Below are 14,385 nucleotides of genomic sequence, written 5' to 3'. Positions count from 1 at the left end.
ACACTGCTTTAACTGCCTTCTTGTTATAACCAAGTTATAATCAAAGTACCCCCAATTAAACTTTAGATATATAGGGTCTCGATCACCTAGATCATAGTGCTTCTGGCTTGCCTATGAATACTGGGAATTAACTCGGTGTGAGGTGGAAACTAGAAACCACTTTACCTGTTCCTTTTTCACTTCTCCCTCCCTTTAATTAATAAAGGATGATTTAATGAAAATGTATAGAGAATGTAAACGAAAATGAGAAGTGTTGTTCAATACCTCAGATAGAAACTGCATGGTGTGGCAGGAAAGTACTGGGCTAGGAATAAGAAGACCTGGATTCTAGACCTGCTTCTTGGGGCTTACTATTTGTGTGACCCCCAAGGAACTCAGTCTCTTCGCTCTTCACTCAGATTTGTTGTGTACCTATTGAGTAAAAGTACTATAATTAGCCCTAGGCCTCAAGCAGCTCAGACTGAGGGAGGAGGGATACATATAGATAATTTAAATATGCCCTGGTGGTGTGGCTCAGTGGATTGAGTGCTGGACTGCGAACTGAAAGATCACTGGTTTGATTCCCAATCAGGGCACATGCCTGGGTCCCCAGTTTGGGGTGTGCAAACTGATGGATGTATCTCTCACACATTCCTGTTTTTCTCTCTTTTTCCCTCGCTTCCCCTCTCTCTAAAAGTACATATATAGAATCTTTTTAAAAATTAAAATGTAATATAAGATGTACTAAGGTACAGATTATGCACAGGGTTACATGGGAGCTGATAACAAGCCAGAAAGAAAGGTAGGAGGAAGGAATGGGGGCCTGCGGGTACATAGCAGCATTCCTCTGCCTTTCATCTGATAAATTGAACAACTGCATTCTAGGTGCTCTCAATTGCTTCAAAATTATATAAACACTCAGCACAGTTCTATAATAATTCTACTATTTATTTAGGAAGGGACTCAACCTGGCTAAAAAAAGGTCCTCTAATATTTCACTGGTTGCTAGAGTTTTGCTCTTTAAGAGTTCCCTCCAAATCATTCCTCATATTTCTTTTGCAACGGTTTTTTTTCCATCTTGTTATGATGTATTACATAATGTCCCCAGCCTACAAAAGCAGGTTGTTTACACAAGCCTGGGGTCTTTGTGCAAAGGAAAAGAGGTAGGGTGGACCCTCCTCAACCCTTTCCTTCTCTGCAGGGCTTTGCATTCCTAAGAATGGGCCCTCCTCTGCTCGGGGATGTTACCTAAATTATGAAATATAACTCAAAGCCAACAGAACTTCCTTCCCAGTCTCTTCTATAAGATTTCTTTTGGCATCAGCTGCTCATTTTAGTATATAAAGTATCAGACTCTTGATGACTTCCCACACTTAGTCACGAAGTACAGAAAACTTTTGGTTTTTAAAAGTGGGTTTATTATGCTAACAGCTGCATGTGGGAATGCAGGCATCAGGAGCCCTCCCTCTTTCCTCCCTTCCTGTTCCCCAGTCGTGCCTGGCTCTAGCAAGCCAGGCATGATTGGCAGAGTTATCTTGATGCCACCTGGTCACTGACTTATCTGACATCTTCCACTAGTTGAAGCCATCTTGTCACTGTAAACGCTTGTTTCTCCTATGATAATTATATCATTTTTTTCCTCTTTTGTAGCAGTTCTGGTGAAGAGGGTACAAAGAGGAATAAACAGCAGAACCAAACTGGAACAAAGAGATGAACAGACTTAAGGATCAGAGATTCTTAAGACTATGGTATAAACCGTTACCTTTAGAGCAGTCATTTAATTTTAGGCCCATTCAGTCTAGAACCTTTATTTTTCTCAATTCAAAACTGATATTATGATTCCTCCCCACCAAAACAACGGGGCTGAGGTTTTCAACAGATTAATACCAGTGTCCTAAGTAGCATTTACCACACCTTGTCTCACTTAATCCTCACCACTCCACATTCTAAGGACTATTAGAAAAATGAAGTAGCTCCTACTCACATGGAGTGGGGAAACTTTTTACTTCATACACACCTAAACCATTTGAATTTTTTTTACACACTATGTTACTTAGACTAAGGACAAACTTGTCACCTTGACCTTCAAGGTATTGACAAATATGGCCCTAGTCTCCTTTTCAGTTTTAATCCCCTCCTTACCTCTGTGCACTGTTCTATACTCTCAGCCAGCTATCCCAGAGAACCCTTGTTACCAACGTAACTAATGACACTCGAGCAAGGCCACTCTCCCATACCACGGACGCAGCACTCCTGCTCTCCCTCTCCAGTGAAGGGGGGCACTAATACAGGGTATCAGCTGTGTGTGTTCGTTCACAAACCAACTTGTGTCAGTGTGCCAATTACTGTAAGTATATAATTTTAAAAAGTATTATACAAAGTAATGAAGTATAAATGAGAGAAAAACAACAGCAGCAGCCAGAATTAATTGAGCACTTAATACCCGCCAAGCACTGTTCTAAGTGCTTTACATGAATTAACTCAGATAATCTTCACAGAAACTGCAGCAACTAGATACTATTATTGTCTCTATTTTAAAAGGAGGAAAGTGAGCAACTTGTCCAAGGTCTCCACAACTAGTAAATGGCAAAATAATTTGGCTCCAGAGCTTAAGAATGTGGTAGTTGTTTCTATGAAAACCAAGTTGAAAGCTCTGAAAAGACTAGTAAAGGTGACATAAACAACCACTCAATTCTACCTTCTATCGGAAAACAACCAAAGATAATATGTAAAGAAATGAACTTGGCTGTGTTCCAATAAAACTTTATTTACAAAAACAGGCAGCAGACCAGGGTAAGACTTGGCCCTTATGCTGTACTTTGCAGATCCCTGAGACCTGCAGTCCAAGGAGAGGATTATGTTGAGAATGGCAAGATGTTTACGTTTTAAGATAAAGTAAAATGTTTAAGGTCTGCCTGTAACTAATATCTGTATGACTCCCTGCTTTAACTTACTTTTTCAGTTAACTACTGATCCTAATTGCATCCAATAAGAGGGCAACTCTTATCACCCTCATCTTCAAAGCCCATTTTCTAACTCCACACCCTCCTCCAACCCAGACATGATTATTTCTTCCGTTTAAATTCTGCAATAATTAACTTCTACTTATGGGACTTACTTTGCTATATATTCTATTACGGCTATTTGTATACTACAATTATTCCCAACTACTGATAACAGCTACTCAACTATTGATAACTAACTCATTTTCTTATTTTAGGCAACACCATAGCAGGTTTTCAGATATTTCCTGAATTGTGTTCTACCGTTTTTGTTTTCAGTGACTGAACAGAAAGAACCCGATAACCAACCCCCCAACCTACTATATTCAATTCATATCCCTACCACCACACTTATGATCTAACTTGGTTACAACTTTAAATTATCAATTTTAACATGAATTCACCAGTACAGACTAGTATGGGTGTACCTGTATATGAAAATTGTCATCTCTGTAGCAAAACTGCTGATTTTGAGTAGAATTGTTAAAACTGCTGCTTCCTGGTTAAACTTCAGGGGGTCAATACATTTTACAAATACATCTAAAAGCTGTGTAAAACAAAAATGCTCACTTCAAATTTGAGATCAGGGTTGTGCCTTACCTCTGCATCCCCAGTAGCACTTAATAGATGTCTGGATCTAATCCATTCCTTTTTACAAAGTGTTTAGGGAGCCTGGCCTAAGCTCAGAGTGAGTTAGAAAGTCTTGGGATGGGAATTCAGGTTTCCTGATTCCTACTCCAATATTCTAATTAAGGAAGACATGGCTTTTTAGGAGCACCCAATTCTGCAGTTCAAAGACTGAGGAAGCCTCACCTTCCAAATTTCCTTATACTGCCAATCAGAACCAGCAACTGGGTTCTGACAATAGTGATCTGGGCCAGAGTATTTATGGTGTTCCTATTATTAAAAAGGCTGATCCACATTTTAGGATTACTGCCTATCTCAACAATAGATAGGGGTGTTACTTAAATACCCCAGATAAAAACACCCTACTCAAGAATGCAAGATAAAACACCCAAGAGATTCTTTACAGTGTTTTTTTAAAAGCACTAGATGTTTTGGTGCTAAAATGACAATGACCAGAACTGGGGAGAGGAGTTAAAAAGAGCTATGTTACTTAGGCAGTTCATTCTTTTATTTCCTGAGAACCAACTTCGCATGCTAAACAGAGTTACTGTAAAGGGTCCCTGTTCTAGGGCTTAGATTCCAGATGCGTCACTGCTTTAACACTCTCAGCCTCTGTTGCTTTAACCATCTTAATCTGTAAAATAAACACAGGAAGCAGACAACAGACCTATCCTTGAGTTCAACAGAGGATTACTTCACCAACAAAAATTAGTTACATATAATATTTCTAGCTATCTTATTTCCCTCTCCCCCCCCCCCCAGCTTTAAACGAAAGTCAAATCACCTTCAATTAACACAAGACTGAGCGACCCAGACAGTTCACAGCTAGTACAGCATTTTTATCTTTCTGAACGCTACCTATAAAAGCCATAGCCATTGCTGGGTGCTCTGGGTCACACGCGGGATAAACCCAAAGAGAATAAATAAATAGGGAAACAAGGATGAATTCCATTACTTAACCTAACAAAGAACTGCCCCTTATGGGCAAGAAGACACAGTGCTCTGTGACACAAGAGACACCAAGATGAATAAAACAACCCCCTGCTCTTGAGGAGCTTACCATTAAGAAGTTCACAAATTATAATAAAAAGTATAACAAGGGAAGTGCCAAGAGGTTCGAAGTTCTCTGGGAGAGAGATACCAAACATTTCACTTCAATTTCGTGAACTGAATTAACAGATTAAACCATTCGGGTAATGGGCACCTCTTGTACTCACCTGACTGAGAGAGGCCTGGAGAGAAAGAACTCCAGGGAGATCTATGGAAATGGACACTGCAGTGGGGCATTATTTGCTTATCCACACCTTGGCTTGAGCCAGGCCTACGTGGAAATTGTTCTAAGAATTATACCAGGTTAACCAAAGAAATATTTATATAATGTTGATTTAGGTGTGTGGTAGGAAGATTAAGCAAAACCCAGGCCAAGGTTGGGGCTGGAGATTTTCGGCTTCTAAAGTTTCCTTCCTTCCATCACCCAGCCCCAGAATCTCCTCTCCTGCACCTCACCTGCACAGGTGGACTCTAGAGGGGGTACTTTTCTCAAGGTGCAGCCAGTCTAGCAACCACTCCGTGAGGACACACAGTGCCTGAAGGCTGATAAAGGAACTTGCATCAGCTCACTGAGTCTTGAAGCAAGAGACAGGAATACAGCCCGCCTGTCCTTTGCTGTGTGTGACCTCAGACTAATCATGTAAATGCTTAGTTCCTTCTTCTCCTATCTGTAAATTCTGGGATTATGAGGAGACTGGGATTGGATCCGCTGACCTCTGAGGCCTAAAAGCTTCTGGAGCAGCCGGCACACAGGAGCACTGGACAAACAGCCCGTTGGATAGTGAGGTCGGCCACAGGGGACAGGCGACAGGGGCGTCAGACCAGTTTTACACACGGGGAAACTGAGGCACGGAACGTCGTGCCTCAAGGTCACTCCAGCTATGTCACTACTGGGGCCGGACCGAAAGCTCAGGTCTCCAGACCGCCAATCCTGGGCCCTTTCTCCTTTCTCCAAACCGCGAAGAGTGGTGTGGGCAGATCTGCACCCGGGGGGGGGGGGAAGAACTGAGCTCGCACCAGGGTTGAGAGAGGGGCAAGGGAGGCCTTACCTTCCCAGATCGAGTCTCGCCACCGACGCCTCCCTTCCAGAACCTTAACCCGTAAGCCCCTCACGACTCTTCAGAAGCCCCCTCCACTTCTGACCCGCTCGACGTGTCCAACACCGCAACCGAGGCCGCCGATTCGCTGCTGCTCCGCCCCCTGCTTCATTGGCCAATCCCTGAGCACAACTTCGGAGCTCCCGCGGATTTCGCCGCCTCTCAGGGATGGAGAAACTTACGTCACGCGGCACGCGTGCTCCAGAGGCCCTCCCCTTTACCTTCCCCAAAGCCTGGGTCTCCTCTCCACTGAGAAAACATGCGAGAATGTGCCCTGCCGGAAAGCAGCACGCCGCCGCGGCATTTCACGACGTCGGCGGCTAAACGCCTTCGGAACGCTTCGACTCCCTCCCGGTTGCCGGGCGAAAGCAAGCGCGATGCTCGGTGCGGGGGACGAAGACGACACCGACTTCCTTTCGCCTAGCGGCGGGTGAGTGACTGAGGGGCAGAGGGCGTGGCTGAGGAATCGGTGCACGTGGTTGGAGGGGTCATTCTCTTACCAGACCTCTAACCAACTTCCGGGTCCAGACCCTTGCCACATTCCCGGACTCTGCGTGCAGATCTTAGAATCTTGGCAGAGCTCGGAACTGCTGCGTCTGTCCACCTGCTTTTTGGGCCTGGCATCTTCCCAGATCACGCAGTATGACCCCGGGTTCGCCTTTTGCTCTTTGGGTCACAGTTTCTCTTGTGCAATGAGGGTGATTGCTGATGTGAATACCTGTCTCAGAGTGTTTCATAGGAGTCACCTAGGGCCAATGTAAGACTTTTTCTCCTGGGGTGGACAAGGCCGTGACACTTAAGAATTGGCCCTGGTGAGTCAGCTCCAGCATCCTTCAAGGCTCATCTCGGATGTCACGTTTTTTGTGCGTTCTCTTCTCCCACAGCCCCATGCAGGAAAAATCGCTTTCTCTTCTTTAGTCTCACAGCTAGGTGTGATTACCTCTGTTCTTGCACACCGAACCTACTATGAGCGCTGACAGGCAGGACAGAGACCTCTTATGTTATTCATCTCTGCCCAGCGCTCGGCCTAGTGTCTGCCACATAGTGAGTGCTCAGGAAGTGGCTGCTGATAGAAAAACAGTTGTGAAAGTGCACTCCAAAACTTGAAACCAATCTGGGAGACTGCAGTCGTTATGCCCTGCCTCCAGTCACTAGCCCGGGGTACAGTTCTTCAAGCGGCGGCCTCTAGTGATCACTTCAGCCATTTCCCTTGTGTTGTGTCAGCAGACAGCTTGACTCCCTTCAAACTTATGAGCTGCCAAGTTCTGACCTTTGCATAGCCTTTTGTCGAACAACTCTGTTTAACAAATTTAAGAAATGTATTGAAGAATGATGAATACACTAACATGTACCCCTCATTTCACTGAGTGCCAAGAGGTTGCAAAGATGCTTAAGCTGCTGTGCGTGCCCTCAGGTTGCTTCCAGTCCTAGTAGAGATTCCATACATAAAGTGACACTGGCTGTCTTTTAACTTACACCGTGACTAGCTGTATGCTGCCTGTCCTTCAATTCTCTATTCACTCTTACCTACCCCCCTTTAGTTTTGCAGGCCGGCACTTAGTCCACTGAGCCACATCAGCCAGGGCCCCTACCCCCACTTTAGATGGCCTCTGTCCACTCAGTTCCCCTTTGGGCTCTTTCAGTTCCTCAGGTATTTTAGAGTGAAGCTGTGCTTGGATTCCTGTTTCCCCTGTTCCACCCAACACATTCGCCAGAATGTCCACACATTCCCACTTGCTCCTGTCGACTGTGTAGTATGCTTTTTAAATTAATGTGTGTTTTTTTCATACAAACCCATTTTGTTTGTATATGGCTGTGTCTTGTGAAAGTTTACAAGATATACTTTAAATTCACATTCTTCACTGGGTGGAAGTATTTGGGGAAGTCTGTAAATGAAAGTTAGGGCTTCCAACTTTCGTGCGACAAGCAGTGCACTGCTGACAGAAAGTTACAGGGTGAAAATGACAGTCGTGTGCTCTTTTCCAGATTCTTGGCCCGAGATAAGGTCTTGGTGCCTCAGCTTTGCTGCTTTCCACAGCAGGCCCAGAGGACCTCAAACACTTTATTTCTAAGTGTGTGACTGTGCTCTTAAACATAGACAACAGCTAATTTAATGGTGAAAGTCTTAGTAAACAAAGGTAGTCAGATACCTTACTTTTGTGCCCAGTAATAACCAGAAAAAACAAATCAGATTTAAGTTGCAGGATATAACATTCTCTGATTCAGCTTTTCTTTCAGTGTTTTATCTAAGGAAGTAGAACATATGACAGTAAGTGCTGCAGCTGCTTTTCACTTCCTCTATAACTGTGCTTATTAATTTTTAAGTATCCTGACTTCAGCATATGACTTACTTGATTCCATTTAGGATATTCCAGCCTACTAGAAAAGGGAGTATTAGTGCCTAGGGTGGCTATCTAGATGACTGATAATCTGTGTTCCATGTCTCCACGCCTCTTAAAATTCTTAAAGTCAATGGTCAACCTAGACGTAGTAATCAGAAAGTGTGTGGTATTTTTGTTTGTTTTTTGATTTTAGCCCTCTCCCCACCATTGTGACGTTGAAATGAAGAAGTATGTAAATGCCCTCTAAGTATATGGTCCTTGGCTTCGGCTAATACACATAGGAATAAGGCACAGTTCCTGCCCCGAAGAAACTTTCAATTTAGTAGAATAAAACGAGTCCAGTATTAATAATCAGGAAGCATTTTTAAAGGGCCAGTTATGTGTATAGTTGTGTTTCAGATTAGCAGAGTAATGATAAATCACCAGTATAAAAGTAGAAAAAGATAAATCTAGTACCAATTATCAAAAAGTATTTTTAAGTTCCATAAAAGACACAGGAAAGCCTAGGTTCTAATGTTGATTCTGCCCCTAGTTAGGAGTGTGACTTTGGGTAAGTCACTTCATTCTCCTCGGCTCTCCATATCCTAGGCTGTTAAATAATGGGGTTTTCTCTACATGATCTTTGAGACCTTTCCCAGTTCTATAGTTTTGTCTTCTTCTTAATATCAGTTCATAGTTGCAGGTCAGTTTGTGCATCGATTAAGCTTACTTCTCTGCAAGGGTATCTGAGTTGAATTAATATTTTAAGGATGTGTGCACATGTATTTAAAACACATGGTGTACTTAATGCCAGGCACTGCACATCCTTCTAAGTAATACATACACATTATCATATTTACTTCTTCCTACTGCTCTGTGAGGTAGTTTTTACTATTACACCCATTTACAAATGGGAAGTTAAGGGTTGGAGAGGTAAATTGCCCAGTGTCACACAGCTAAAAAGTAAAGGAACCTGAATTTGAAATCAGGCAAGCAGATTGCCATTGTGACATTATCATTATTGTAGAAGTAAATGTTTGATGCCACAGTTCATGAAAGAAGTACTTTACCAACAGAAAGAACCCCTGTTTATTTAAATATACTGAAGTAGCATAAAAAGTGTTACTGTTTTTGATGAGAAAAGGAGTATAAAACTATACTCCTCTCCCTCTCTTTCTCTTCCCCTCTAAAAATAAATAAAATCTTTAAAAATAAAAATAAAACTAAGGCTGGATAAAGACTTTGGCAACTATAAATGCATTGGCTGATGTTTATTTTAAAATTATAAATTAACCAGTGTTTTGGCAAGAAGGAATAGCTGCTTTTCACTTCTTTCACCTTGATGGGTTAGGTGTATGGTGACAGGGAATTTTGCCCAACTAGACAAAATAGTAGAACTAAAACCATTATTCTTAGAAAGCCCTGCTTACAAGGTTGGCACTTGGCTGACATCTGGGAACTTCATTGGTAAACATTTCCCACCTTGATAATAAAGCTTTCCGTAAATGATAAGATTGGCTCACTTATCTAAACTGTTTGTACAAACAAAATGATTCATGAACCTCGTGTTTCTTCTGGGATTCTAGAATTTTGGTACCTGCTAGAGGGTTTCTGTTTTTCAGCCCCTAGAGACCCAAAGCTTGGGGAATTAAGTCTCTAATGAGCTTCCCTGGTAGACTACACTTCACACACGTTGTCACAGCTCATTGCTGAAGAAATTAAATGTGTTCTGTGTCACTCCACTGGGAGAGGACACTTGGAAGCTTGCTCCTGGTTTCCTCTAGTCTTTGTCCCATGTGCCTTTTCCTTTGCTGATGTTGCTGTGTATCCTTTCATTGTACTAGATCTTAGCCATGAGTACAACTATATGCCGAGTCTAGGAGCCCTTCTAATAGATCACTGAACCTGGCGTTAGTCTTGGGAACCCCAACACAAAATGTCATTCACCAAGAGAGGAAGCAGACGAGTAAGAACAGGTTTTGCTGGGGCAGTGGGGACTGGAAGAGAGGTGTTCTGGTTTGGACCTGTGGCATTTGTGTTGCCTGTGGGATATCTGTGTTGTCTGGTATGCAGGAGCAAGTTCTGGGCTGAGGATACAGATTTGAGCATCATCAGCATTTGGCTAGTACTTGATACCAAGGTAAATAAATGAGATGGCCAGGGGAGAGAGAGTATAAAATCTTAGGGGCATGAACATTGACAGGTTGAGCAAAGGAGAAAGATTCCAAGGATACAGAGAAATGGGAAGGCATGAAATGGACGTCTTTAACATTTGTTGATCTCTTATTTGGGCTTGTCCCTCTTCCCATCCCACAGGTATCCCCACAGAAGTTAAGGGAAGATTTTGTTTGAAGAACAAAATAGTTGACAGTGTAAAAAGGCAGCATGAAGGCCAACTCAGATAAGGACTGGTAAATTATGTTTAGTAACAAAGAGGTTGTTGGTGATCCTTGCAAAAGCAGTTTCATTAGAATATTTGGGGCATAAGCTTCATTGCAAGGGATGATAAAAGAGTGGTTCTGCCTGTTAGGTGAAGTGGTAGACAGGACTGTGTTTGATGGTGTAACTTCATAGTACAGTTTTATTTCAGCTTAATCAACTAGTATAAAGTAGGAAGTGATGACTTGCTAAAGGCAAGAATTTACAGTTTTTAAAGAGACCATAGAGAGCATCTGAAACAACTGCCTCAATTTACAGATGCAGAAACTGAGGTCCAGAAAGAAATGCCTTGACTAAAGTCTTATGGACAGGTAAGGTCAGCTGATGATGTTCCGATCAAAAATACAATCTTGATTTCAAAGACACTTGTCTTCCACTTCCAGTATTGAATGGTGGGATATACAGTCAAGGAAGTATTTATTCAAGGTTGTAGGTGAGCTGCATTTATCATGATATCAGGTTTGAGAGATGACAAAATGAAATGTTATTTTCATTTTCTACTGACAGTGCCAGATTGGCCTCTCTTTTTGGACTGGATCAGACAGCTGCTGGCCATGGAAATGAATTCTTCCAGTACACAGCCCCAAAGCAGCCTAAGAAGGGCCAGGGAACAGCAACAACAGGTAAGTTAAGCGGTTAGGATTAGCCCCTACCTGTGGAGGATACCGGGCCAGTGGTATCCATCGCAGCTACGGATGCTCGTAGAAACACGAGAAAAACATACACAGGGACAACTGAGACCTGTGGGGAAATAGGGACGAAATGGCCACTCTCTCTAGTGGAGAGCGCCCCGTTCTCCTGCCCGAGCAGGCTTTTATTGGGGTTCCTTTACACAGGAATTCAGGTAAAGCTCATTAATCATTGCCAGGAAGTAAGGATCAAACAATAGATAACAAAGAAGTCTGAGGGCCTATTTTGAGTCAGGGTCAGATAGCTAAAGAGCTGTAAAACTTTGAGGAACAAACTGACTTCTTGTTTGGAACTTTATCATTTAGTTGAGAGCATTCTAAAAGAAGCAGGTTTCACAGGATTTTACATATTCTTTCTTAGGCTTGATTGCCCCGGGAACCCACCCTTTCCAGCACAGGGCTGCACCACCCTCTGTCATTGTTTCAGGCTTAGGTGGAGCAAGGGAAGTAAGGCAGCCAAGAGATTAGGAGATTTTCTTGCAGACAATGAGGACTCAGGTTTTGTCAAAGCTGAGGGGCGGGGGTCCATCACCCCTTTTTGCTGTAGCCCCCCAAGTCCTTCCTTGGGGGCCTCCTATGTGATCGTGCCTGTCTTAGGTTATTTCCCCCTTGGGGAATCTTACCTGTCATTGGCTAACTGACCAAGCATTGGGGGCCAGGCAGAGTGAAGTAAACGGAGCAGAAGCGGTGCTCCTGCAAGGGAGATAAGCTTTTGTCTCCTTGTTGGCTTATGGTCCAAGGTCATTCCCTCAGCCTTAGCCTTGGCGGGGGTTACAGCTTCTGATACCAGGCAGGGCAGTTCCCAACACCTACCAAGTTAATTGAAAGAATAAATAGCCTTCCCACAGAGGTATGCCAGGTTGTTCATCCTTGGTCAGTTTCCCTCTCTAAGTTCCGAGATGCCAGTTCTAGCAGCTAGATAGTGTGTCTTTTGTTGGAAACTGGTGAAGAAAGGTCACAGGTAAGTTCTTCTGCCCATTGTGGACACCACTCTCAAAAACTCCACCAAGGGCCCTCTTAGTAGGTACTGCCCAGTGTTATGGTGAGAAGGAAGAGCTGCTTATTACTTTTTTTACCTTGATGTATGATGACAACAAATATTTCCTGATTAGGCAGTGACACTCAGTGCTATATCCCTGTACCTTTCATCATGATGGACACAAAAGAACATTGAGTGAACATTCGTTGAGTGAAAAGAGAGAAGGGGGACTAATAATACCTGCTATGTTTCCAGCCTCGGGTGCTTTGCATAGATTTTCTTATTTAATTCTCACAATTTTGTGTTATAGGTAAGACTACCATCATTTTAGAGTCTCAGAGAAGTTTAGGGACTTGATCAGCATCATACAGCAGTAAAAAACAGAATCAAAATTTGAACACTGATTTGATTCACTCCAAAGGTTTTCTTCCCTCCTGTACTTTGCTGTCTTTGTGTAAGAGCCTGAAGAGGAGAGAGGTTCTGATAGAAATAACCCTGAGCTACCAGCACTGAACAGGTGGTGAGGGACATTAAATTAAATATTCGTTGAATGAAGATGAAAGTGTTGCATGCCTTTTACATGCTAGGCACAATGCTAGCACTGAAGGTGTTGTTAGGATATTTAGAGTTGAGTAGTTGTAACGGTTACCATATAGCCCATGAAATCTTAAGATATTTACTCTGGCCTTTATTTTTAAATATTTTTTAAATTTACTTTTAGAGAAGGGAAGGGAGGGAAAAAGAAACGTGAATGTGTGGTTGACTCCCGAGTGCCCCCCACTGGGGACCTGGCCCACAACCCAGACATGTGCCCCAACTGGGAATTGAACCATCAACCCTTTGGTTCACAGGCCGGTACTCAATCCACTGAGCCACACTAGTCAGGGCAGGAAATTTTTAAAGTAAAAAAATTAAGAGAAGGTTTCAAAAGAAAGTAACAAACATTGACGATAGCAAAGAAGATCCAACATATGAGTGCAAAAAAATTATATATTATATATACACACACACATATAAATGAATATATATTTATATTCATTTCTAAAAAGTGTGTAGGGGGAGAAGAACAGATACAAAAAACAAGGAAACTTTGCTCAAAAAAAAAATTGGAAACTACACACCATTAAAAGAAAGTCCTCATGAGTTGGGAATTCAAAAATCTGTACACTGCTGAATTCATAGAGAAAGAAATGCAAAGCCAATGAGAAGATCATGTGAGTGTGAACATCTGACTCACTTATCCCTCTAGCAAACCCACAAACACCTTCCTGTTCCGTGGCATTCAGTAGGGAGATGCGGGTGTGCTGGGAGAAGTTACACCAACCTCAGGAGGGATGCTAGGCTGACCTCACGGAGACAGTTTTTCTCAGTGTTTCAGACTTGTCCCGGTAACCACATTCTGGCCTTAGTTACCTTTTTCTTGTTGTACCCTGCATATCAGGGGGAAAGTTTTATAATATTATAGTATTACTTATAGCTGGGAAGTGCTGAATGAGGTAAAAACTAGTTGTAGGGTTTTACTAAAAAATAAGGAAAATGTGAACACCAGGCTAAGAAAATAAGTGAACAGTATAAGTGGACAATTCATCAAAATAAAGCAAATGTTCAGTGTATAAGTTTATAGAAAATGTTAAAATTTCAGTTTCCCTGTAAACAATGAAAGCAACAATGAGATGACTTTCCCCTTTCCCTATTGCTTCCATCCCCCTGGTAAAAATTTTAAAAAGGTAATATCCTCACATTGACAGGGGTGCAAAGCTGGGAGACTCGTACTGCTGGTGGGAGTGTAAAGTGGCATGGCACTTGTCAAGGGCATTTGGGCAGGATGTGACAAACCTTTAAAGTTTTTTGTACTCCTTCACCCCCCAGTTCCATTTTTAGAAATTTTTTCTAAGAAAGTAATTAGAGGTACACACAAAGATGTACATTTTAGCAGTGCTTACCATAGCATTATTTGTAACACAAAAAAATTGGAGATGGCTCAAAGAAATGTCAAACAATAGGAAATTGGGTATATTTTGATAGAGTGATAATACAGTATTTTATGTAGCCACTAAAAACATTTTTAGGACTCTTGTCTTTTGTTTTGGACATTTTGAAGAATAAAAGGAAATGCCTATGCTAAGTAAGAAAAGGAGGTTGGCATTATATCATTAATTTTGTTTCAGAAAGATAAAGCTGCAGAGTTTATGTACGTAGAAA

General features: G+C 42.3%; 2 protein-coding genes across 6 annotated transcripts in view; one reads left to right on the top strand and one right to left on the bottom strand.

Moving 5' to 3' along the window:
• Positions 1–5,983, bottom strand: part of SLC31A1 (solute carrier family 31 member 1) — a 32,413-nt gene extending 26,430 nt beyond the window's left edge. Inside the window, exon 1 of one of the 2 annotated variants that reach the window (XM_028505468.2) lies at positions 5,708–5,983. The gene's annotated coding sequence lies outside the window, so the exon portion shown is untranslated. Of the gene's footprint in view, positions 1–5,114; positions 5,212–5,707 lie in introns of those variants that run through there. The other variant, XM_036022083.1, reaches the window with a different exon arrangement.
• A 4-nt stretch (positions 5,984–5,987) lies between these two features.
• The window catches only part of FKBP15 (FKBP prolyl isomerase 15), a 51,147-nt gene continuing 42,749 nt past the window's right edge, over positions 5,988–14,385 (top strand). For all 4 annotated transcript variants that reach the window (XM_028505452.2, XM_036022079.1, XM_028505444.2 and 1 more), the window contains exons 1-2: positions 5,988–6,185; positions 11,023–11,138. In XM_028505452.2, the coding sequence (XP_028361253.1) occupies positions 6,133–6,185; positions 11,023–11,138 (169 nt within the window). In that variant the 5' untranslated portion in view covers positions 5,988–6,132. The remainder of the gene's footprint in view (positions 6,186–11,022; positions 11,139–14,385) is intronic.

Source organism: Phyllostomus discolor, chromosome 3 (assembly GCF_004126475.2).
Source record: "Phyllostomus discolor isolate MPI-MPIP mPhyDis1 chromosome 3, mPhyDis1.pri.v3, whole genome shotgun sequence".
Taxonomy (NCBI): domain Eukaryota; kingdom Metazoa; phylum Chordata; class Mammalia; order Chiroptera; family Phyllostomidae; genus Phyllostomus; species Phyllostomus discolor.
The sequence above is the reverse complement of the archived record's forward strand: the minus strand, read 5'-3'. Positions and strand labels throughout refer to the sequence as shown.